Here is a 24,687-nt window from a genome sequence, read left to right on the forward strand (position 1 = left end):
TGCCTGGAGGGGGATACCGTGTGAAAGGATCCCCAGGGCGAATGCAAGGTCGAGCTCGCTCCCAGCATTTTCCTTGGAGACGAGCCTGGAGCACCCTTTCCATGAAATCTAACAAGGGTTGCGTGACAAGGTACCACTTTTAAATGCACTGCGGTTTTAACTATTTAAAACCTTTTTTATTTTATCCAATTTCCCTTTCCTGGACAGTGTGGAGTCTTGTAATGATTACTTTCTGGCTACCCGAAGTTAAAAAAGATCAGCTTGGGTAGTAATGGTCATGGCGGCGTCAATCAGACTGACATAGACCATATAAACGTGAGATGGACGAGCCATCGGGGGGGTCACCCCCTAGGAAACTCAAAAAATGGGGTAGGCCAACCACCTACCCACCACCCATTAGCAGAGTGCCCTTGTAAAGTACTTGGGAGAGAGTAACAGATGCAAGACCTTTTTCAGAAATTTAGCGGTATTGACAAAGAATAACAAAATAGCAATTTAATAGTTAACTATGAAGGCTGCCTCTGAGGCAGGAGGGTTATAGAGAAGGTAATGAGAGGAGATGCAATAGCAAGGCTGAGCTATGAGTTGCTTTTGGTTACTAAGGGAGAAAGAGGGCACCATTACCATTGGAAGATGAAAGCTGGCATAAAGGGAATAGAACATGAGGGAATGGAGAGTGATCTTTCCTTTCTTTATGCTGTGCCTGAAACACAGGAAAAAGGAGTGGAATTTAGAGGTCTAAGAACAGGCACATATCCATGAGCTTCGACAAGAGATTCAGGCAGAACAGTTGGCCAGCAGAACTGATTCAGGAGATTTGGGAACTCATGGAGGATTCAGGGCTGAATAGAGACCTCAAGAGAAGATCTAGAACGCAGTGGGCATTAGAACTCAGGAAAGAAAGGAGATCCTATGGAGTGCGAGCAAGAACTCAGGTGGATACTGGCATGCTAGGGCAGTTATAGGGTTTGGTGTACAAAAGCTTCCCGAAGAACAAGGTGATCCTGGGACGGTGCTTCCCAGCCTCAAAGAAAAGAAACTGTACTCAGCTTGATTAATCAGAGGAGTACTGAGCTTTTGCTTAGATTTTACTGTGTGTGTGTTGTATTTCCTATTTAAGGTTCTAAGAAGCCAGTCAGCAGGTGTACAGTGAGATATTGATTAGATCAGAGCTAGGTGGTGGTAGGAGAATTTACATTATCCAGAGGCCCCATGGTAATTAATAGCAGGCAAGGCCACTTCCTTGCCTGCGTCAACAGAGACGTTTGGTGAGATTCTGGCTGTGTACACATTACTGGCTCAAAACACAGCTAGGTTTTTCTTTTTCTAAATTCGTATTGAAGCTGGTTGGGAGGGTTGGAAATGTATAAAAATGCAATATTTCCTTAAAAAAGACAGGATAGATACAGCATAGATATGGATTGTAGCTAACATTGTATATACCCTGCTACCCAAACCAGCAATGGGAGTGCGCTGAATGTAGATTAAATGGGAATATGTACACAGCCTCTGTCTTTGACCTATGTAGTCAAGCTTCTGCTTAGCTTTCCTTTATTAGGAGAACTGGAACTTTTTGATCCCAAGGTGCTAGGGAAACACTCATAAAATGGTGAAGGATCTTTGCTGTCCTGGCAACAGAATCAAACTAGCAGGGCCGGCTCCAGGCATGCCGGGGCCCTTGGGCATCAGCTTGCCCTGGGTCCCGGTGTGTGTGCATGCGCGTGGCCCCCCCATGCCCCCCACCTACCTGTCTCCTGTTTTTTACCATTGGCCTTAATGAAGATGGTGACCGCGGTTTCCCTAAGGGGATGAAGCCCCCGCCGCCGTCTTTGTTGATGGCACACGTGCGTGCTACGCGTGTGCATCTCTGCCATCAGCTAAAATGGTGGCAGTACCTTAGGGAAGCTGTGGCTGCCATCTTCATTAAGGGCAATGCTAAAAGGCAGGAGACAGGTAGGTGGGACAAGGGAATGGAGGGCAGGCGGAAGCGATCTGTGGATGGTGCTGCGGATCGTGGAAGGGGAGTGGAGGGCCCCTCAGGGGCTCCTGTAGCTCCTGGGCCCTTGGGCCAGTGCCCCACCTGGCCGCCCTTTACAACCAGCCCTGTTTTTAGCGTGTCTGTTTGCTGCCCTGGGCTCCTGCTGAGAGGAAGGGCGGGATATAAATCAAATAATAAATAAATAAATAAATTCTGCAATGTTAAATTGAAAATATGCCCTATGCCATTCTTCTGCTTCCCATAAGCTCATTTCAAAATAAAATCTTACAGTTCTGAACTCAGAAATGCTTGCTTAACAACCTTCTACGTTTTCATGGTGATTCACAAAACACTCAGAAAGAATCTAGAGTTCAGTGTAAAACAAGAGAAAAAGAAAACCAGATCCTGTTGGACTTTTTTCTGTCAGTGGTCTCATAATATGTTGAAATTAATTAAAAATCAGCCATGTTCACAGAGTACCTATAACCTGTTACTGACGTTGCCCTATACTCTGACCTTAATCTTTTGCAGTTTAAATGTTAAAAATAATGCCTGGCTGATTTTTAATTAATTTAAGAAATTTAACATTGGAGGTTATGATAGCGCAGGCATGCTCAGTAAGAACCAACTGTTAGTGCTCTAAAAGCCAGACAAAAAGCTGTTTGGCTTGGTTAATCAGGTGGCCACACCCACACTAGGCATTTATTCCACTTTAAACAGTCATGGCTTCCCCCAGAGAATCCTAGGAAGTGTAGTTTGTGAAGGGTGCTGAGACTTGTTAGGAGATTCCGATTTCCCTGAAGGAACTCCAGTGCCCAGAGTGGCTTAACAGTTGGCCCCTCTTCTGGTGATTGTAGCTCTGTGAGGTGAACAGGCATCTCCTAACAACTCTAAGCACAAACTACACTTCCCAGGATTCTTTGAGGGAAGCCATGGCAGTGGAATAAATGTCTGGTGTGGATGTGGCCAGGGATCGCTGTAGTTTAAATTTGGTTGGCAGACTACATGTGTCTGCTGTAAAATAAAAAAAGTGGGAGAAACTACAAAAATAATATTGTTAACCATGTTTTCCTTTTGGAAAGGAATAGGGCTTTCCCTCTGCCCAGTGTCCACCCACCCAAACTCCTCCCCTCCTTCCCCCTTCCCCCTCCTTCTCTTCCCTTCCCTTTCTCTTCCCCTTTTCCCTCGTCCCCCATCCCTGCCCCTTCCCCAGGTCAGTTTCACCTGTCCTCAGCATAATTGCATGGGAGTAAATCCCATTAAACTAACTCAATAAGGATACAAATGATCAAACCTACCCTACTCTCCTCCTCCCCTATCTCCTTCCTTCTCTTCCTCCCCTCCCCCTCCCAATCCCTTCACCCTCCTTCACCCACCCCTCCCCCTTTCCCTCTCCTTTACCCACCTTCCTTCTCCCATCTCCTCTTCCATCTTCCTCCCTTCCTTCTCCCTCCCTCCCCCTTCTCTTCCTCCCCATGATCAGTTTCACCTACCTTAAGGATGATTGCAAGGAAGTAAATCCCATTAAATTCAATAAGCATGCAAATGCCTTTCCCCTCCTCTCTCCTCTCCCCTCTTCCTCCCTTCTTCCTCCCTTCCCCATCGTCTTCCCCTTCAAACCTCCTCCCCCTCCTTCATCCTCCCCTCCCCTCCCCCTGTCATTTACCTACCTTCCTTCTCCCCTCTCCTCCCTTCCTTCTCAGTCCCTCCCTCCCTCCCCCTTCTCCTCCTCCTCATGGTCATTTTCACCTATTCTAAGGATAATTGCAGGGAAGTAAATCCCACTGAATTCAATAAGCATGCAAATGCCTTTTCCCTCCCCTCTCCTCTCCCCTGTTCCTCTCCACCACCTCTTGCTTCTTCCTCTTTCCCTGCCCACTCCAGCCCTCCCTCCCTCCCTCCCCCTGTGGTCAGTTTCACATATTCTAAGCATGATTGCAGATGAGTAAATCCCATTGAACTCAATAAGCATGCAAACAATCAATCCATTCTCAGCAAACTTGCACAGGATCCCATTTCTTACCTCCCAGATTAAAAAACTGAGAAATTCACTAACAAGCAAAAAACAACAACAAAACCTTTGTGGTTTAAGAACGTTCCTGTAGCCAACAGATATTTCTATCAAACTTTAAAAAGCAGGGAAATTGGGCAGCTATAGTGAATGCACCAGGGGAACAGGAGACCTGACCTCCTCTCTGAGATATTGTACTGCCCTACAAATGGCAAAATATATGCTGTATACATACATATCATATGCTTAGAGGCACATGTTACCATATTCTTCCAAGCTACACAGGAAATGGATTCACTGTGAAAGACCAACCCAAATTATATTTGCATTTTACAAATTTGTAGGGCAGTACAATATCTCGGAGAGGAGGCTATAGGTAGAAACATGTAGTGTGATGTCTATGACCACACTATGATGTCGAACTGTGTTTTATTGTAATATTATCTGTTTTTAAATATGTATTTTGTATCTTCCTTTTATATCTGTTTAATTGTTCAAGCCTATGGCTCTGAACAATAAAGACTTCACTCATTCATTCATTAAAAACAAAAAACAAAATCCAAACTCAATTCAAGCCAAAAGCGACAGAAATAAATTGCCTGATTAATTGTAATTCTTAAGAAGACAATTGCTGACCTAAGCTTTGATATCTGATATAAAAATATATAGTTTATAGCCATTGTAATAATAATAATAAATAATACATTTAATTTATGTGTTGCCTATCTGGCCAGTGGCCACTCTAGGCGACGTACATACAATAAATATGGCAGAATACAATATAAAAATACAGTCAAATATATAAATTATAAGAGCAAACAATACATAATAGGAGGCATTTAAAACAGAAGAATATTAAGCCTCCCCAGAAGTCCCGAAAGCCTGCTGAAAAAGCCAGGTCTTTAAGGCCTTGCGGAACATATTCAGGGAAGAGATGTGCCGAAGATCTTGTGGGGGGAGTTCCAGAGGGTGGGGGCTGCCACTGAAAAGGCCTTCTCTCTAGTGCCCGCCAACCTAGCTGCTTTGGTTGGCGGGACTTAGAGAAGGCCTTGTGTGGCCGATCTTGTCAGGCGGCATGATTGGTGGCGTTGTAGGCGCTCCTTTAGATAAACTGGGCCGAGACCATGTAGGGATTTAAAGGTTAAAACCAACACCTTGAATTGGGCCCGGAAAACAACTGGAAGCCAGTGTAGATCAAACAACACTGGCGTGATGTGGTCCCGGCGACGACTGTTTGTGAGTAATCGAGCCACCGCATTTTGAATAAGTTGTAGTTTCCGGACCGTTTTCAAGGGTAACCCCACGTAGAGCGCATTACAGTAATCTAATCGAGAGGTGACCAGGGCATGTACTACCAGTGGGAGCTGATGAACAGGAAGGTAGGGTTGCAGCCTACGTATAAGGTGTAGTTGGTACCAAGCTGCCCAGCTCACAGCCGAAATCTGAGCCTCCATGGACAGCTTGGAATCAAGTACAACCCCGAGGCTGCGGACCTGGTCCTTTAGGGGTAAACTCACCCCACTGAACTTCAGGTCAACGGTTCCCAACCTTCTCTTGTCCCCCACGAGCAGTACCTCGGTCTTGTCGGGGTTCAGTTTCAGCCTATTCCTTCCCATCCATCCACTCACGGACTCCAGGCACTTGGACAAGGTCTCCACAGCCAACTCTGGTGAAGATTTAAATGAGAGATAGAGCTGAGTGTCATCCGCATATTGGTGACACTGCAGCCCAAATCTCCTGATGATTGCCCCCAGCGGCTTCATATAGATGTTAAATAGCATGGGAGAGAGGATAGAACCCTGTGGCACACCACAATTGAGAGGCCAAGGGTCTGAAACCTCCTCCCCCAATGCCACCTGTTGGTACCTATCAGAGAGAAAGGAGTGGAACCACCGTAATACAGTGCCTCCTATTCCCAATCCCTCTAGGTGATATAAAAGGATACTGTGGTCGACAGTATCAAAAGCCGCTGAGAGATCGAGGAGGACAAGGAAGGTAAATTCTCCCCTATCTAATGCCCTCCTCATATCATCTACCAGAGCGACCAAGGCTGTTTCAGTTCCGTGACCAGTCCTGAAACCCGATTGGTATGGATCTAAGTAATCCGTTTCATCCAAGTGTGTCGACAACTGATTGGCCACCACTCGCTCAATGACCTTGCCCAAGAATGGTAAATTCGAAATTGGGCGAAAGTTATTAAAAACTTGGGGTTCCAAGGAGGGCTTCTTTAAGATGGGCTTTACAATTGCCTCCTTGAGGGCTGATGGCATCACACCCTCTTTCAAGGATGCGTTTACCACCGCCTTGATCCCCTCACCCAACTTCTCTCTGCATCTCATGATGAGCCACGATGGGCAAGGGTCAGTTAGACAGGTGGTAGGCCTTACAGTCGAGAGCACCTTGTCCACATCCTCAGAAGAGAGAGGCTGAAAATGATCCCAGCATACTGGCATGCAACCGGTCAACTCCGAATCATTCACTGTATCCACGGCGCACGGGATCGAGCTCCGTATGTGTTCGATTTTATCAGCAAAGTGCTTAGCCAAAGTGTCACAGGAGGCTTTTGACTGTTCCAAGGGTTCCTGAGCAACTGGACCGACCAGGCTTCGGACCACTTGGAACAACCTCCTGGGACAGCACTCTGCAGACGCAATAGAGGCAGTAAAGAAAGCCTTCTTTTCTGTCCTTATTGCCACTTGGTAGGCCGTTACTGCTGCTCTAACTTGTGTCCGGACACCTTCGGAGCGGGATTTCCACCACCGGCGTTCTAGTCGTCTCACCTCCTGTCTCAGAATACGCAGCCGTGGTGTATACCACGGTGCTAACTGAGTTCTATTCAGGGGGAGATGACATTTCGGAGCCACCCGGTCTAACGCCCCGGTGATCTTTCCATTCCACTCCATCACCAGGGTTTCAACCGGGCAACCTTCAGCAGGTTCCAGTTCCCCTAGCGCAGTCAGGAATCCATCAGGATCCATCAGGCGCCTGGGGCGGACCATTCTAATAGGTCCATCACCCCTGCGGAGAGGGTGTGGCAGCGTGAAGTCCATGTTTACCAGATGGTGATCTGACCATGACACAGGAGTGGAAAGAACCACTCCCAACTTCAGAGCACTTTTCTCCTCTCCCAGGACAAACACAAGGTCGAGAGCATGACCGGCTACATGGGTGGGCCCAGTATTACTGAGGTGCAGTTCCCAGGAAGCCATGGTTCCCAGGAAGCCATGGTTTCCAGGAAATCCCGAGGGGCTCCAGTGAGAGTGGTCCCGGCATGCACGTTGAAGTCACCCAGCACTAACAATTCTGGGGACAACGCCCGTACAGCCGAGACCACCTTCAGCACTTCGGCCAGGGAGTTAGGGCAACACTAACACACCAAATTCATTTATCTAAGGCACAATCTAAACCAGATCAATTTTTCTCAGTGTGGACTGACTTTATACAAATAAAAGAAACTCTGCAAGTCTCCACTCCATTACATTATACATACAGTATACATACATTTGGAATAATGACTAACAAAAAATGCTGGTATTTGACTGTATTAAAGACTAGCAAAGACTGAACGTGACATGAATTAAGATCTCCTTATTCAATAATATTGCACAAGGATGTTATAAACATTCTACCTATATTTCCTATTACACCTGTTAAGAAACAGGTCAACTGGGAAATGGTACTTGCAGCACCACACCATACAGAATATCCCAGAGCGTTAACCCCCAAAATAGGCATTTTTTGCCATTCCCCCTGCACTGTGGAATGTCCTTCCTTCTGCCATCAGTTGCTTCAGACATCTTGTAAAGTCATATCTTTTTGTCTAGCTTTCTGTGTCCCATAAGAAGTAGCATAGTGGCAAATTCAGAAGTGCAGGGTCCCTTCATGATACTCACAGCCATGGCCCTCCCTCTTTTTGTGCTGCTGGTTGAGAATGAGATCCTTGTTAATGCCTTCTCCCACAAGAACAGATGTCCCTAGGAGCCAATAAGCATGAAAGAAGAGAGTGTTAGGTACTGAAAATAATCTTCTCAGTGGCTGACTCACCTCCTTTCACTCTGATTGGCTCCAATTAGCAGGAAAGGACAAGGAAGTATCTTGGAAGACACTTCTCAGTGGCTAACACACTCCCCTTTCATGTTGATTGGCTCATAGGATGCTGGAGACATAGGGACCCTGCTGGGACCCTGCTCCCCAAAAAGTAAGGGGTCTAAGACCCCCTGAGACCCTGGACGACTTCACCACTGCCCATCAGATTGGACCTTCTTGTTACTGAATGACTGGTTGTTATGTTGTATCTCTGGTTTTATGATACTGTTTTATTCTTTTTATGTTGCATTTTTGTACACTTAGAGATTTTTAAATATTAATCAGTTTAGAAATGCTTTTAAATAAAACAAGTAAACAATCAACAAAAAAGCAAATCAACAATTTCTAAAACCAACAACAAAATACAAACCAACAATTCAAATAAAGAAAAACCTAACGGCAGGAAGAGTAAAATATGTTATATATTAAAACTCAAAACATTAGAACTTTTCTGAAATACTGTGTATTTTTTGAACATAAAGGTGTCTTCAATTTCTGGCAAAACAAACACAAAGAGGGTACCTGATAAATTTTAATTGGAATGACACCCAAAAGGCCTCATCTCTCATGCTCACTCAAAGAATCTCCCAAGATACCATAGGGAGCAAGGCCTCTGATGTGCTGATCTTAATTCTTGGGCAGGTCTATAAGGGAGAAAGTGGGGAGCAAACAAACTCCAACTGAATTTTAGATATTTCACCATCAGAAGCAACATTTTCATTGACAGAGAAGTACCTATTTTGCCTCTTAATATGCTTATTTTTGGAACTTGCTCTGAGATGCCTTTTGGTAACAAAGCAGTCTATAAATATTTTAAATAACTAAATATTGAAACTTAATTCAGATAAGGCAGAAATACTCTTGATTGGGGAAACTGCTGATCTGGATGGAGGCTTGCAGCTACCTTTGGACAGTTACAATTACCATGAAAAATCAGCTATTTAGTTTGGGTATACCTCTCGTCCTAGACCGTTTTATCTATGGAGGCAGAAGTGATCACAATGGCTAGGAATATCTTTTAACAACTTAGACTAGTTTGCCAGTTACATCACTTTCTGGAGAAAGTACACCTGGCCTCAGTTTCACAACTACTAGGGCCAGTTCTAAAGGGCAGCCAGGTGGGACACTGGCCCAAGGGCCTGGGAGCTACAGGAGCCTCTGAGGGGCCCTCCGCTCCCCTTCCGCAATCTGCAGCACCATCCACGGATCACAGGGCAGGAGCTTCCACCTGCCCGCCATTCCCTTGCCCCACCTACATGTCCCTTGCCCCACCTACTGAAGCCGCTGCCACCATCTTAGTTGATGGCAGAGATGCACGTGCATAGAATGCACGTGTGCTATCGACAAAGATGGCGGCGGAGGCTTCATCCCCTTAGGGAAACTGCAGCCACCATCTTTATTAAGGGCAATGGTAAAAGATGGGAGACAGGTAGGTGGGGGCGTGGGGAGGCACGCATGCACACACACTCAGGGCCCAGGGCAAGCTGATGCCCAAGGGCTAGGGTTGCCATATTCCAGTTCCACAAATCCAGGCAGGCTAATTTGCATATTATGCAAATTGTTTGCATATTATTTGCATATTATGCAAATATTTGCATATTAATATTTGGATTGTCCAGTTGTTTTGTTTTTGTGCCTAGGAATTACCACCAAAACCTGGGGAAAGATGTGAGAAATCTTTTTTTTAAAAACCTTAACATTTTCAGCCTTAAATGCCTAGACTCTAGTTTCCAACACTATGGAATATTTATTGATTGATTAAGAGGATTTATATCCTGCCCTTTTGCTGTTAAAAACAGAGCTCAGCACAGCTTACAAATATAATAAAAACAATAAAAATACACAATCAATATAAAAACATAATAAAAACACAAAATAGCAACAAACATAAAGTAAGTCAGGGCAGCAGTACGGTTAACCATTACATATACGATATATTTCAGAGATGTGGTGGGTGGAGAACAACAAGAAGCCAAAATGTTAGGAAAAGGAATCTTTCACACCACATGCTCAGTTCTAAATACTGTTGCAGCAAGTTTTACAAGTTCCTCCAGTATTCCACTGGTGCAGGCACTCAGACATTCAAAGTATCTGTATGTTTCTTAGGTTTCATAAAAGCAGAGCTTTGCTTAACTCAAAATTTCTTCTCCCTTTGATCAGCCACATCTACACAGGTTCCACCTCCATACTCAAAATGAAACTGGGCCTGGAAGTGTACAACAACCCCACACATACCTTGCTAATTAGATTACCAATGTCAGGATGTCTGCCTTATCGACTAGTCTCCTGTTCTCTCCCCCCACCAGGCATCATGAAAGACCCAGTCCTGGGCTCAGAAAGAAAATAAATATCTGGTCCTCTTCAAAGTACTCATAAGCCTCTTGTTTTAATTAAAATAATAATTATAAGTTCTTGCTCTTATCACTAATGGGAGTTAATTATCTTGCATTTGCTGCTGTTGCTTCTATGGCTGTAACCACAGAGGTTAAAAATAAGTGAAATGCAAATAGGAAAACAACAACACAAAAGGCAGTGACACTTTCCTAAATGTAATACCATACCAACCACAACAAGATTCCTATGAGTAAGGCAGAAAACTCAGCATCCCACAACCAGTCAGGATTCCTACCCAAAAACCAAAAATATGATAAATGAAGAAATATTTATATAAGCATGACTATCAAATATATTTACTATTTACACAAACTGTAAAGATATCTATACTGCAATCCTAGGTTTATTTATTCAGAAGCAAGTCCCAGTGTATTCAGTGGGGCTTACTCAAACAGGGACAGAAATGCAACCTCAAGTGATAAGCAACTTCATTCACACAACCCAAAATTCTGAATCATGCCACTTTACGCTGTTTTGCAACTGTTTATACTTGTTTTTATGTTTATTGGATTTTAAATGGCTTTATTTCTTGTTGTGAGTTGCCTTGGTTTCCAACCCTACCACACAGGGTTGTTGGAAAGACTACACACACACACACTGCAGATGTATAAATACATACAGCCCATATAACAGTTTATTGTCAAACCAGTTGGTCATTGCAGAAAAATCAGTATTAGTTTCCTACAGAATAAAAACTGTAATACCTAAGTAAGCCCTGCCTACTTGCTTTAAAATAGGACTGGAGGAGGAACAGAAAGAGTTAGAACACAAACACAATTCTTTTTTACATTCACTCCAAAGTCCCATTGATTTTCAGCACATTCATAACCATGTCTACTGAAAAGTAAGTTCTATTGAATTCAATTTACTCTGGGCATATGGGATTAGCAATGCTTTTACCCCCACAAAAGCAAGTATTGGGAAGGTTTTCGAAACACTGCCCAGGATCTGACTCCTGCACAGAAGTGGGAAAAAAACTGAAATGTATATACTTACCCAATTTATGAGATTTTCAGATAAACGGGGGGGGGGGAACCACCATTTTCTGGCATTGCAATGAGGTTTTCTAGACACTGCCACAGGTCAACCAAACACTTCATTGATTGGCTGCAATCCTGAACGGGCAGGGTTAAAGCTGTGAAGTGCTACAGTAGTTTAAAAAAAGATTTAACAGTCGGGGGCGGCTGATGTTTTTATGTATATCTCGAGAACTGGACCACCTAGAAACTTAATTTTTTTTAAAATTAAAGCTGAGAATCTGGGCCACCTAAGGAGCTAAATGGGCACTGGGTGGCATGCAAAGAATCTGGGTAAAACCCGGCTAACCGGGCAATGTGGCAACCCTACCAAGGGCCCCAGCATGCCTGGAGCCGGCCCTGCCTAAAAACACATTAAAACATCATAAAAACAGACCTTAAAATACATTAAAACAAAACATTAAAAACATTTTAAAAAGGTTTAAAGACATCTTTTTTAAAAGGGTTAAAAACACTATTAAAAAATATTAACAAGCAATTTTAACATAGACGCAGACTGGGATAGGTCTCAACTTAAAAGGCTTGTTGAAAGGGGAATGTGAAAAATCAATGCTGGCTATAGTATATAGCCACTCTTGTGGCTGTATAATTACTTCTATCCTTATTCACCTGCATTTCCTGTTGATTAGCTACTAGACCCTGATCAACATGGTGGTTTCAAGCCCTGAATGTCTGAATACCTGGAGAAGGGCCACATATTTGCTCCACCTACTGAAGTACAGTTGGGAAGGCTGCACTTCAGATCCCATTCTTCTAAGAGACAAGTATAATAAGGCTGTAGGGATGTCCTAGAATTCCACCCAATTCAGATTTGGTACCAAATTTTCCATTAATTCATTTATTCTGTATTGTCGTAGATCAGATTTTTATGTAGCAATTTTCTACGGTTATTTTTGAAAACAGTTTTTTTAAAAAGAATCCCCCTCAAAAATATCTATATTAAAAACAATAATTGCTTTTTGCAAAACAAACAAACCCTGGATCAGTAAAAGCAGCAACTAAGGGCCAAAGAACGAACTTGAATTGATACCAGCTTGTTAGGTTGATGGACTGCTTTCAAACCAGCAATGGCCAATGGATCCCATCCCTACAAGGCTCCAGAGTGGTTGCACCAAATTGTAAAACTCTCTGCACAGGGACATGTGTGGACTGAGGCCTATGCACATACTGTATATGCTTACATGAGTAGACCACACTCTCACAACTTGTCCATTCCCTTTTCTTGGCATTTGTATCATGTGAGCAGGGCCTCCTTGTAGAAGAGTTTACATCCACAGGCTCTAGTTCACACTGAAAGCTCTGTCAATGTGATGGAAGTTGTCATGCCAGCGTGCTAGCCTTGTCCTAGCCCGCATCTAAAATGGCTATATGCAAAGACTTGTGGGGATTTTTCTCTTGACATCTTTTTCTGTTAACCTGCCAGTAAGCAGTTAACATTTGGTTTTCTTCATCAGTGTGACTTGGCAATTTTACAACCTCAGCTGTATTAGATTACAAGCTAGCCTCACACCCTGTTATCAGTGGAAGGGGCCTGGTTCCGTCAAGGCCATAAACTCCTAGGAGCTGTCTTGGGAAACCAGGGAGGAGGCGCCTGGTGTTGTGGGAACATAGTTTTTCAATCCTTTGATAATATCTCAATTGGTTAATTGCCTCTGGCTGGGCTGAAGATTTTTTCCATAAGAAGGAGCCCAGAATTCTGGTTCTTTGTCCCACTTTGTGAGTACCACCATGCTGCATAGGTGATGCTCTGTCATGGTTCCATTTGCAGCCTGACTTGCAATTCCCTGATGGGAGGAGGCTATCCACCTATAGATCCTATAGGTAAGAAAGCTTTGTTATTTTGATTTGTGTCAGAACTCTCTTATTCATATTCCTCATCAAACCTTACCCTGTTTGGGTGTATGGGATAACAGGACTCAAATTGCTGCTAAACCTAATTTTGTGCACCTCTTTTTGTCTGTAATACTTTTATGCTTTTCTTATTATTTTTAATAAACTTTAATTACTTTGACCAACGTGTGTTCACTTCAGATAAGCCCAGTTCCTAAATTCAGTCCTTGCCATTCAACTACAAACTACTGTGTAACAAAGGAACGTTTTGCCTGTGGCTTTGGAAGGAGCAAGGAGTGTATTCAGGCTCTTGCTCTGAGAAGCTTAGGTGCTCAACTGGGTTCTGAGGTCCCCTTTGCCTCAGAGTGGCTAATCAGCTAGGGGGATGGTGGCAGTTACTACCTTGCAGGGTTGGTGTGAGCATGCACAACCTTAGCAAAGCAGGATTTGCCGGGATCAATTGCCCAAGGCTGGGGATTGACTCCTGGGACAATGAAAGCAGACAGGAGAGAGTCTTCCCGCTTACACTACAGAAGTCATGCAAGTTTAAGACTTACTCCCACAGCCCACTGTAGACTATACATGTGGCCTAAATACCAGACTGCACTGTGAACCAAAACCTACACTATGGCTGAAATGAATGATGCTACTTTAATTGTTCTAGATTTGAACAAGAATACTTGTTTATCACACTAGTTACCTTATTCTTTCTTTGAGTGAAGACTGTAATTGCTGTTTGTTGTTATAGAAAGATAAACACACACAGAGATGCAGTACTTTTGTCCCCATTTTGTTTCAGGAGTAACAACTGTCTCTCCGTCCACAGGAGCCCTTTCCTCCACGACAGCAGTGACCAGCTCCTCCCCACCCACAAAAATAGCATCTACCTCATCCCTGACCACGGAAACAATGGCCACCTCGTCCCTGACCACGGAAACAATGGCCACCTCGTCCCTGACCACGGAAACAATGGCCACCTCGTCCCTGACCACGGAAACAATGGCCACCTCGTCCCTGACCACGGAAACAATGGCCACCTCGTCCCTGACCACGGAAACAATGGCCACCTCGTCTCTGACCCCGGAAACAATGGCCACCTCGTCTCTGACCCCGGAAACAATGGCCACCTCGTCCCTGACCACGGAAACAACGGCCAACTCGTCCCTGACCACGGAAACAGCGTCCGTCTCTCTGTCCCCTCAGTCCACAGGAGTACCAACTACATCAGGTAATGATTACTCAGCTGGTTCCTGTTTTGATTTGTTTAAATTAGCCAGACACTAACTAAATTTCAAAGTATATTGTGACAAGATCGCATAACACAATTACCCAAATAGAAAAAAGCATATAGATTATCTAAATAATTTGATGTGCACACTGATCTGTAACACTATTTATTCATTTTTCTGTAGACTGATGCTTAGATACAAGGTACAGTAGCAAAAGGATGGTAAAGGCTCTCCAATGGGGAGATTAGAAATGGAGAGCGGCTACTGTTATCAGATCAGATCTATATATTTTCTTTGTCTTGCAGACTAAGCGGCCCAGTAACTGCCCCAAACGTGATGGTTGAGAAACAGTACAATCAATATAGAATCAGATACAGAAAAAGATAAATGATGTGACATTTCTTAAGTTAAATAGTCCTCCCACTAAGGGCTTATCTATACGGGAGCATACCTTCGTACTAAAGCCATTTTTACCATCGGGATAGATTTGCAAGGTCCACACTTCGTTCTCAACGGTAGCTACAAATCGGCTGTTTTCCATTCACACGAGTAGGTGTTCCTCTGGGAAGGATTAGTGTTGCTGTTTCCTTATGGTCTCGCCTTCTAATTTTACATGTTTGCTCCCTCCAGTCCAAGGTTGAAGCCAAGAGAGCGCCTTAGTGTGCAATTGACAAGAAAAAATGAAACTGACTAGACCCCCTACCCTTCTCCATTGTACAAGCTTGAGTGAAAGGCGGGGGGGGGAGTGAATGAAAGACAAAGTAGGCAGTGGCTGCGGTAGGTTTTGTGGGCGGTGGAAACAGAGGGAGCGGGCAATGGGGCATAAGAGAGCCCGCCCACTAAAAAAAATTGAAGCAAAGTGCCTACAAGGAGGAGCGCAACACAGCTGAAATGGTTTTTCCTTTCCTTTTCGCATTATCAGTTGATTGGGTTAATATGGATTTAACAGAGAAAAAAATATGTGATAGCTTCTGCTTGCCTGCAATGTCATGTGAACAATGCAAATTACAAGGGGATGCAAGTAGCACCAGACACACACTAAATCACCATGCGGATGAGCCCTAAGTCTCCTATACAGCCAACATCCCATAAATCTCTTTGTTTTTCCCCAAAATCCATTGTATTCAACTAGTGAATGTTGACTAGAAAGACAGGAAGAGAGAATTTGCTCAAAGAGAAAATATAAAACTAAAAATATGAGGGGCTCCAGCAGAAGATTAGTATTCAATAAGAGAAAATTACTAGGAAAGATTGCTGAACAGGTTACATTTATCTGATTTAATATATAATTAATTATTTAATGGACAGACCAAGAAGTCATTCAATCCAAGTTTCCAGTAATAGGTGCAGATTGTGATATCTACAACTGTAACATAATATGTTTAGCTATATGTGATGCTCTGGAAATATTTTGCATCTTGTCTTTTTTTAAAAGGCACTAAACATTTAACAACTAATACAAATTGGCTTCTGGGGAAGCTCTGTAAATGGGGAATATCATGCTTATATAATCAATGCACAGTGGATCAGGTCAAGAATATTTATTCACAATGTCAAAATAAAATCAAAGCCAAATAAAACAGTGTAACAAATGAGCAATCTGCAATTTTTCTTCCACTGAAATAGATAATACCAAGTAATCAGGATAGCAAAATATCTCATTATGTTTACTGTTAGATTATTAACAACCTAATCATTATTTATTGAGAAATAAATCCCACCAATATTGGTAGAACTTGCTTAGGATTAAAATTGAACACTCGGATCATATGTCCTTATGGATTGGCAAACAATTGTTTATAATGGACTGCTGGTTTGCTGGTGTAATGTCAAATTGTTGTTTACACCAGCATTTTAACAATTTAAGGCATGGCAGTATCAATCAAGGATGCTTTGCTGGATCCAGCCACCACTTGCTGATGGCTTTGCATACTTTGTGCATTCATGTTCCTTTATCACAAAGATGGGGAACCTGTGGCCCTCCAGAAGTTGTTGAACTACAGTCCAAAACATTCCTGGCTATTGGCTACAATGGCCAGGGCTGATGGGAGTTGGGGTCCAGCAACATGTAGAGGGCCACAAGTTCCTCATTTCTACTTTTTCATATAATACCCAATCGGACTGTGTTACACAGGCCTAACCCCAGACTACACTGTACATAACTAATGTAGTGCATTGCTTGCCTTCATATCACACCTACAACACTTTTTGTACTCCTGTTTGCTGGGCTTGCCAAAATGTTGAAGAGAATTAGTGCCTCTTGCTTCTTCCACTGTTATGTTATATTATACTCCACACACTAGAGGGAATGAGACATAGTAGGAGGCAGGCAAAAACAACAAAGGCACTATACTTTCCTCATTGTGTTGCAATCCATATGTGGCTTAAAGGGGAAAAAGCTGTTTCTACAAGTCTCCCTTCTCGAACTAGTCGTGCTGCCAGAACAGGACATCTGAATGCTTATAGCGATGTATATATTTAAATTAAGATGAATATATTGATGGTTATTATATTCCCAACATGAGCTGATGGAGGGGTGTCTTTCACTTTTTTCTGTTTTTCTTTCAATATATATTTGGCTGTTTTGGGTAAAGAAATTATAAAAGTGCCATGGGGCCAGCACAAAATGGTTGCCATAGGCAGCAAAAAAGAGGTACCAGTACTCTGTACTGGGGAATACACACGCACACGCACGGACTCCCAAACACGTTAGCCCCTCCCAAATGACTCTCAAAGTGTCCTCTTCTCCTCCCCCCCAGAGGTTGCCAAGCTTCTTCCTCTCCTCCCCTTTAGACCTTCTCCTGTAAGTGAGGTGACCTGCTGAGGCGAGCAACACAGTGAGAGTGACCAGGGAAGCACCTCAACAACCATCCTTCTCTCCCACCGCTTCCTTCCCCCTTGCCTTCCATCACTGAGGCTGTCGGTGAGGCGGGGGGGGCAGCAACAGCAGAGCAGAATGGTTGATGAGGAGCTACCCTGGACTGTCCTGATTGTTCCTCCGTGGCTTATCCAGACTGCCTCACTCTCTCACATTGCTTGCTCACCCATCTGCCTGCCATCCTCACTTGTCTGCCCATGATCCTCACTTGCCTCATGCCCTTGCCGTTCTTGCCTCAGGCACAGCACCTACCCCCACTCCCTTGGAATGCTGCCATTACACTGCATGATGGTGTGATGGCTTACAAAAATATTAGATAGATAGATAGATAAGATAGATAAGATAGATAAGATAGATAAGATAGATAAGATAGATAAGATAGATAAGATAGATAAGATAGATAAGATAGATAAGATAGATAAGATAGATGATAATATCATGTAATATAACATATCAGGGCTTTGCAGAAGTCCAGGACCTCACTCAGTAGAAAGAGCAGGAGAGGCCTCAAACACAGTTTGAATAAGAGAGGTAATACTTACTACCATCTAAAGAGCCTCCCCCCCCCCAAGTGGCCATTCACGCATCACCAAAAGAGAAGACACATTTGCATAATTAATATGTATGCTAATTTTAAATATAGATGCACATTTAGAAATTATTATTTAAATGATCTCAGCATAGTGGGCTAGACCAAGTGGCCTGTGACCCTATTCAACCTGAAGCTCAGGTAGCAACTGTTGATGGGCAACCTCAAGATACCGGCTCCCCCTTCTTATGGTTCTTTAAATCAGACTTGGACCAGTCAAACTGAGTACTCCTTGAAACAGAGAAGAGTGTTCCATGAACTAGACCTAGTACGTGGCATGCACACTGCCCAAGACGATGAAGCTCAGAGCCTAAAACTACCTAAGTGCACCACTATCTGGATCTAAGATAGTGGGATGGGGAGAGAGAGCGACAATATAATGGGATATTCCACACTTAAACATGTTTTCTCCGGATTGTGCCAATTGTTCTAGCCCTGTTCATTGTCTCCTATTGGGAATATTAATGGTCAAGGAAGCAGCACTGGCCAAAAATGAGTGTGGTGTACATATATGTACTATGTGAATGTAGTTGCTTGAGCAGAAACAAGGAGCCATATGTCAAAGGCAGGAGTCAGAACTAAAAAACAATTCAAAAGGACAAGCTAGGAGGCAGGATTGATAGGCAAGACAGAAGTCCACACTGAAGGACAACAAAAGGATAGAGGAACATATCAGAGTTTAGGAACATCTCATTGCTCAAGCAGAGCTCAGCTGGAACAATACTTTCTGTCCAGGAGGATCCAATGGCCACATTGGGTGGGAAGGGTCAGTTCAGGGCCGGAGGATACTAAATTGCCTTGGAAGATGCTGCAATGTGCAAGCAGTGGCTCACCACATGGGGCAGCTGTACTTAAATCCAAAGGCCCCAAGTTCAAGCCCTGGCAGTTCCTGACAATGGGGAACACACAGTGAATCTGGAAAAAATTAGAAGCTCTGCCTACCTGTTCCCACATTACTTGTTAGTAGAGAGGGGCTGCAGAGCTGCACATTTGGCCCCACCTCCATGGTGCATGGCTTCTCCCTAACTCTACTCTCACCATTCACATGTAAGCATGGCTGTCTGAGGCAGGGAAGCCTTTATGAATTTACCTCTTCACACAGGCTTCCCCAGATTCTGAAACTGTGCAGGGTTCCAGAATCTTGGGGTGCCTCTGCACAAAGAGGTACAACACACAAAAGCTTCCCTGACTCAGGTGGCTATAAAACATGATGGGGTGGAAGCCATGCACTGATTTTGGTTTGCTTTTGTAATATAAATTTAATAAATAAATATATTTATTAAATTTATATTAATACATTTATATAAATAAATAAATAATTCCACATTCTTAAACTTGGTAAGAATTTCACCTAGGATTTTGGCCTATTTAACTCAATGAGCTGAGCAGACACATATAAACTTGCAGTTAATGTGTTAATCATTATCCTGCCATGGATGTTCTTACCACTTAACCTGAACTCACAACCTCATATATTCACCTTTGTAGCACAGGTACAGCACAATCCTGAGCATGTATATTCAGAAGTAAGCCCCACTGTGTTCAATAGGAATCCTGTAGGGGTTACTTATGGGTATGGGTGGATTGCACTCTAAATGGATTTGGTGGGTTTTAGAAATTCTTCCGACAATGTATGATCTGTGCGGAGAAAGAAAAAAGCCCTGGTTCTCTTAATGCTTTTCATTTTAGAACCCGACCCTTGTGCTAATCAACCATGTAAATCTGCTACCGCATGTATCAATCTCAACCAAGGCTATCTATGCCAGTGTCCTTATGGATTTTTCTATTCATCATCATCATCAGGTTGCTATCCAGGTGAGTTGTGTATTTATCTATTGTACGGCTCTGCTCAAATGAATAGAAATGTTTCTGGCATGATGTTTCCGTGATGGTGACTCTGATATTGCTGCTGAACTAGCCTGAACACTAATATTCATCCATTTGCCAGTTCCCAGCATTCTATCTTTGTCATGTTCTGATGAGCTGTCATTCTTACGACACATCAAAGAGACAGAATGCTGGTGTAAACACTCAATAACAAATTCAGTATGAAGGTATTAAAATCAGGACCTATCAGCAAGTAAGCCAAAAGAGATAAATCTCCATCTACAAAGGAAGTTACGTTCTTTCAGTTCAACAGGCCAGTGTAGTTGAAAAGAAGGCTGCAATCTTACAAAGCTTGCTCTGTGTGGATCTTCCTTCAGACACTGTCTTTATGTCCAAGGTGTGTCTAAGGCTGCACTTGTAGTTATACTGGTTTCAATGCTTCTCCATCTCTGGGTTTTGAATCCAGGGACACACAATGTCAGTCACACTCCACCCCTTTTTATTCAAAATCTGGGATTTTTGAGATTGGATATGCTTTCCCTTCAAGCCATATTCACACTGACTTCAAAACTGATTGGTCAATCCACCTATTGTGACTCTGAGGTGTGTCCAATGGGGATGTTTTGCTGTAGGCAATCCTAAAAGGTCTGATGTCAGCAGTGGGATTGGGTGTGTTCCAATCAAACAATATAAAGATGTGTACAGCTGGGTGCAGATTCATTTTAAACACACCCAGAGAAAACAGTCTTGCTGCTTTTTAAGGAACTAGTGTTCAAGTAGCCTAAATCTCTTTTGCCAACATCGTCTGTCTTTTAAAACAAATAATAAAAGTGCTTTAGGTAAAACTCCAAAAACATATTTAAGTAACTTGGATAAGAAGATTTACCATAATTTATCCCCATACTTGGCAAATTCTCCAAATCCTTGACCTATATGCTAATTTCAGCTCTGTTGAAAGCCACAAATGCCCTTTCTTGTGAATCCCACTGTTAACACAAGTCCTAGAAATATGAATTTTGTTCCATTGTGTGTCTAACTTTGGACAATGGATCCTTTTCAGAGCAAAGCATATGATGACATATTGTAGATCTAGCATATGGCTACTGATTCTCCAGATATTATATGAATAATATCAGTTCCATTGTAATTTCAGGCAAAGTATTTCCAGGAGAATTCATTCTGAATGTAACATATGATCAAAAACTGAAAAATGTAAAATCTAAAGAGTATTTAAAATTATACTGCGACGTCACCAACATAGTAAGTTTACTTTATTTTATATCCACTTCTTATAAACGAAGAAATTATATCTTTTCTTTTTTTTTAAAGGAATAGGTGCTGTCCATGGGGGAAACTAGTGGGTAAGGGACTGGAGGGAACACACTGGTTACTATTTCAGGGAATTCAGTTTTCTGAATCCTGAAATCCTCCCCCCCAATATGTTTTTTCTAGATTTCCTGCCTCTCTTTAACTGATCTTTATTTTTATTAATCTTTTATAGTTCAACACCACCTTCCACGAGGAGAAAAGTTATAAGGAAACAATCATTAAAAGTGTGGAGTAAGTGTGGCAAGCTTAATATATATGTATATTATTCATTCAACAGCATGCTGCAGTTGCTGTTAAGGGTTCCAGCCAGCCTGCCATTCATGCCCTTTTCATGGATGTCATTCCCCCTCTCCCAGTTTTTGAGCTTTTCCCCTCCAACTGCCACTCAACATTTTGAGGCCACAAAGTCTTCATTGGACTGTTTTGAGGGTTCTCTAAGGTTCTCTCTCTAAACACTTTTTGTACTTCTGCAAATTTTGGGAGTTCACCCTATCCTGCAGATACCTCTGTCTTGTGTGTGAATGGGGCTGTAGTGGTTAAATGAGGAGTTATACTAAGAGAATTCAGTTTGCTATTACTATAGAGAGAGCCAGTGTGGTGTAGTGGTTAAGGTGTTGGACTACAACCTGGGAGGACCAGGGTTCAAATCCCCACACAGCCATGAAGCTCACTGGGTGACCTTGGGCCAGTCACTGCCTCTCAGCCTCAGAGGAAGGCAATGGTAAACCCCCTCTGAATACCACTTACCACGAAAACCCTGTTCATGGGGTTGCCATAAGTCAGGATCGACTTGAAGGCAGTCCGTTTCCATTTTTCATTACTATAGAAGATCATCTTTTCAGCTCATGGAACAGCAAAAACCACACAATCCTAATCATATCTACTCAGAAGTATGCCCTATTGAATTCAGTGGGGTTTACTCCCAGGCAGCTTTAGAGATCTATTGAAATAAATAGGGCCGAGCTAGTTTGAATGCTTAAGGGCCAGTTTCCATTATGGCTTTGCCATGGGCCATGCTAAATTGAAACTGATTGAATCAATAGCTGACCTGCCACCAAGAAGGTACCAATGGAAATTGTTCAGGTTGCACAGCTGTAAAGAGAGAGAAATTAATTTGCAAAGAACAAAATAGAGTGAAGAACTATGTACGAGCCAAACCTGTTGTGCTGCCGTTATATTGCTGAGTATCAGAGAAACCTGTCTGTTCTTGCATGCTTGATGTCCTTTCAGCCTTTATGCAAAATTCCTGCTGATCACATGACTAAGCAAGCCCAATTTCTGACTAGTTCATTGACTGGCTTTGTTTGTCTGTTTTTGGATTTGCATTGCACAGTCTTCAGTTCTTTATGATACCCTCCCCCCCCTTTTATTCAACTGTGCAATTCCCTGTGGAATTTTTTAAAAAAATTTACAAAATGATGCCCTAAGACGGGAAGAAAACTTGTACTGATAGTTTTTTTTGGCACATAGTAGTATCTCTGCAGTGTAATGATAAGGTTGCTTATAATTCACAGTAGTTAAAAGAATATGCGGTAACACATGACGTAGAGTCATGCAAGCGCTCACTCTCTTCACACCCTTACATTACACAAGTTGGTTGCTACCTATTAAGTCATTCTTAAGAACTGCTGTTGTACTGTGCATATGAATGCCCCATATTCTGTACAGCTAAATGGTATTCATGATCACTATTAGCTCCGGAAGTGGTTTTATGAGAGCTGGTTTAGTGTAAGAGCTTGGAAAAGTTACTTTTTTGAACTACAACTCCCATCAGCTCCAGCCAGCATGGCCACTGGATTGGGCTGATGGGAGCTGTAGTTCAAAAAAGTAACTTTTCCAAGCTCAACCGAGGTGTGAAGCAAGAGTCCTATTAATCTCTGCTCTTCCATAAATTTCCAGGTGGTCTTAGGCAAGCCACAATTCCTCAGCTTTCTAGTCCAGATATAGGAGTAATAATGCTGACATAATGTATAATCCTCACATAGCTCCTCCTGTAAGGTATTTGAAACCTTTTAAACGTGTAAAAACATGGGAAGCTGCCTTATACAGAGTCAGACCATTGGTCCATCCAGACACCACTGTAGGCACCAGCTAAATGACTTGACATTTTCTCCATTAGATGATGCTTAGGCAACTGTGTGCTTTTCTTTACAAAAATATCCCTTAAATTTTACAACTAAAGTATTCCATTGCTAAAACGTTGCTTTTTATGACACCCTCTAACATATATATATGTATATACATTCCAGATCATCTTCAGAAATATCAAAAAAGCTGAGCAAGGCTGAAGCCAAGAACTATACCAAGATTACATTCATCAATATGTTTGATACAAACACAAATTTAACAAGTGAAACATGGTTGGAGGTGGTAAATAATTATTCCTTTGGATACATTGGGAGTAAGTACTCTGCTGAGAATCCTGATATGATCCTACATCAGTGTTATTAATAACTGGTCTATAGAGAGCTCCCAATCTACAAAGTGCTGTCTCTGTTTCGGGTATGAGGAACCTTTGGCCCTCCAGATGTTGCTGAACTGCAGGCAACAGTCATCATCCCTAGCCATTGGCCATGCTTGCTAGGGCTGATGGGAGTTGTAGTTCAGCAACATCTAGAGGGCCAAAGGTTCTCCACACCTGCTCTAGTTTATGGTAAAGAAACCAATTCAAAATCCTCCAGCTGGGTAGAATTCTCTATTCCCTCCTTCCTCTGAGAGTAAACAGAATCCCACTCTTTCCAGTAGTAGGCACCTGTTGCTTTAATTGTTGAGATAAACTTTTACTCAATCAAGTCCCACCTAGCAGATATCAGGTAGATTTAATTATCCCACTTGTTAGGTAAGACATTTTAAAACAACAGCACTGAAAAATATTCCTTCCTAACCAAAACCATGCTGAATGGGAGAAAATCATGGTATTGTTTCTGAATGTTACACAGTCATTCTGCAGTATAAAAAAAATCAAAATAAACAAACTAATACATTTTAGCCTGTTAATAATTAACTTCTAGGTCATGCTCTCTAAGGTTCCAGTTCTATAAACACATACCTGGGAATAAATCCCACTGAACTCTAAAGAACAACTAAAGTAGGCGCTCTTTATTTGTGTTTTGTAGAATGTAGAAATCCCCTGGTATTTTTTGTATTTGCTGTTTATTTAAGATGTTTTCTACTGCGTTGTAAACTGTTTTGAGTTTTGTTCAAATATAAGTGGTATATAAATTGTCTAAATAAATAAACAAAATAAACTCAGTGTGAATTACTTCTGAACAGACAAGCATAGGATTGACCTGCATGTCTTTTTTGCCATTCTTTTGTGTTCCGCTGGTATTTAAGATGACCAGAGTTAACAGAAGCTGTGGTAACACCAATACCATTGGGTTGGTGGCATTACCCACCTGGCTTCCAATGTGGAGGATTGCTGCTGGTTCCTGAGAGGGGTGAGGTGGCGGGGAGCAAGGCACAGTGCAAGCCAAGTGAGCAATGCTGACCACTACTA

General features: G+C 42.6%; 1 protein-coding gene across 3 annotated transcripts in view; it reads left to right on the plus strand.

The window, feature by feature from the left end:
• Nucleotides 1-24,395, plus strand: part of LOC133378179 (mucin-13-like) — a 28,024-nt gene extending 3,629 nt beyond the window's left edge. Inside the window, exons 1-6 of one of the 3 annotated variants that reach the window (XM_061612959.1) lie at nucleotides 13,231-13,327; nucleotides 14,136-14,564; nucleotides 19,722-19,847; nucleotides 21,013-21,119; nucleotides 21,361-21,419; nucleotides 23,438-24,395. In XM_061612959.1, the coding sequence (XP_061468943.1) occupies nucleotides 13,249-13,327; nucleotides 14,136-14,564; nucleotides 19,722-19,847; nucleotides 21,013-21,119; nucleotides 21,361-21,419; nucleotides 23,438-23,639 (1,002 nt within the window). In that variant the 5' untranslated portion in view covers nucleotides 13,231-13,248 and the 3' untranslated portion in view covers nucleotides 23,640-24,395. Of the gene's footprint in view, nucleotides 1-13,230; nucleotides 13,328-14,135; nucleotides 14,565-19,721; nucleotides 19,848-21,012; nucleotides 21,120-21,360; nucleotides 21,420-23,437 lie in introns of those variants that run through there. The other 2 variants (XM_061612960.1, XM_061612961.1) reach the window with 2 other exon arrangements.
• The last annotated feature ends 292 nt before the right edge of the window (nucleotides 24,396-24,687 follow it).

Source organism: Rhineura floridana, chromosome 2 (assembly GCF_030035675.1).
Source record: "Rhineura floridana isolate rRhiFlo1 chromosome 2, rRhiFlo1.hap2, whole genome shotgun sequence".
Classification (NCBI taxonomy): domain Eukaryota; kingdom Metazoa; phylum Chordata; class Lepidosauria; order Squamata; family Rhineuridae; genus Rhineura; species Rhineura floridana.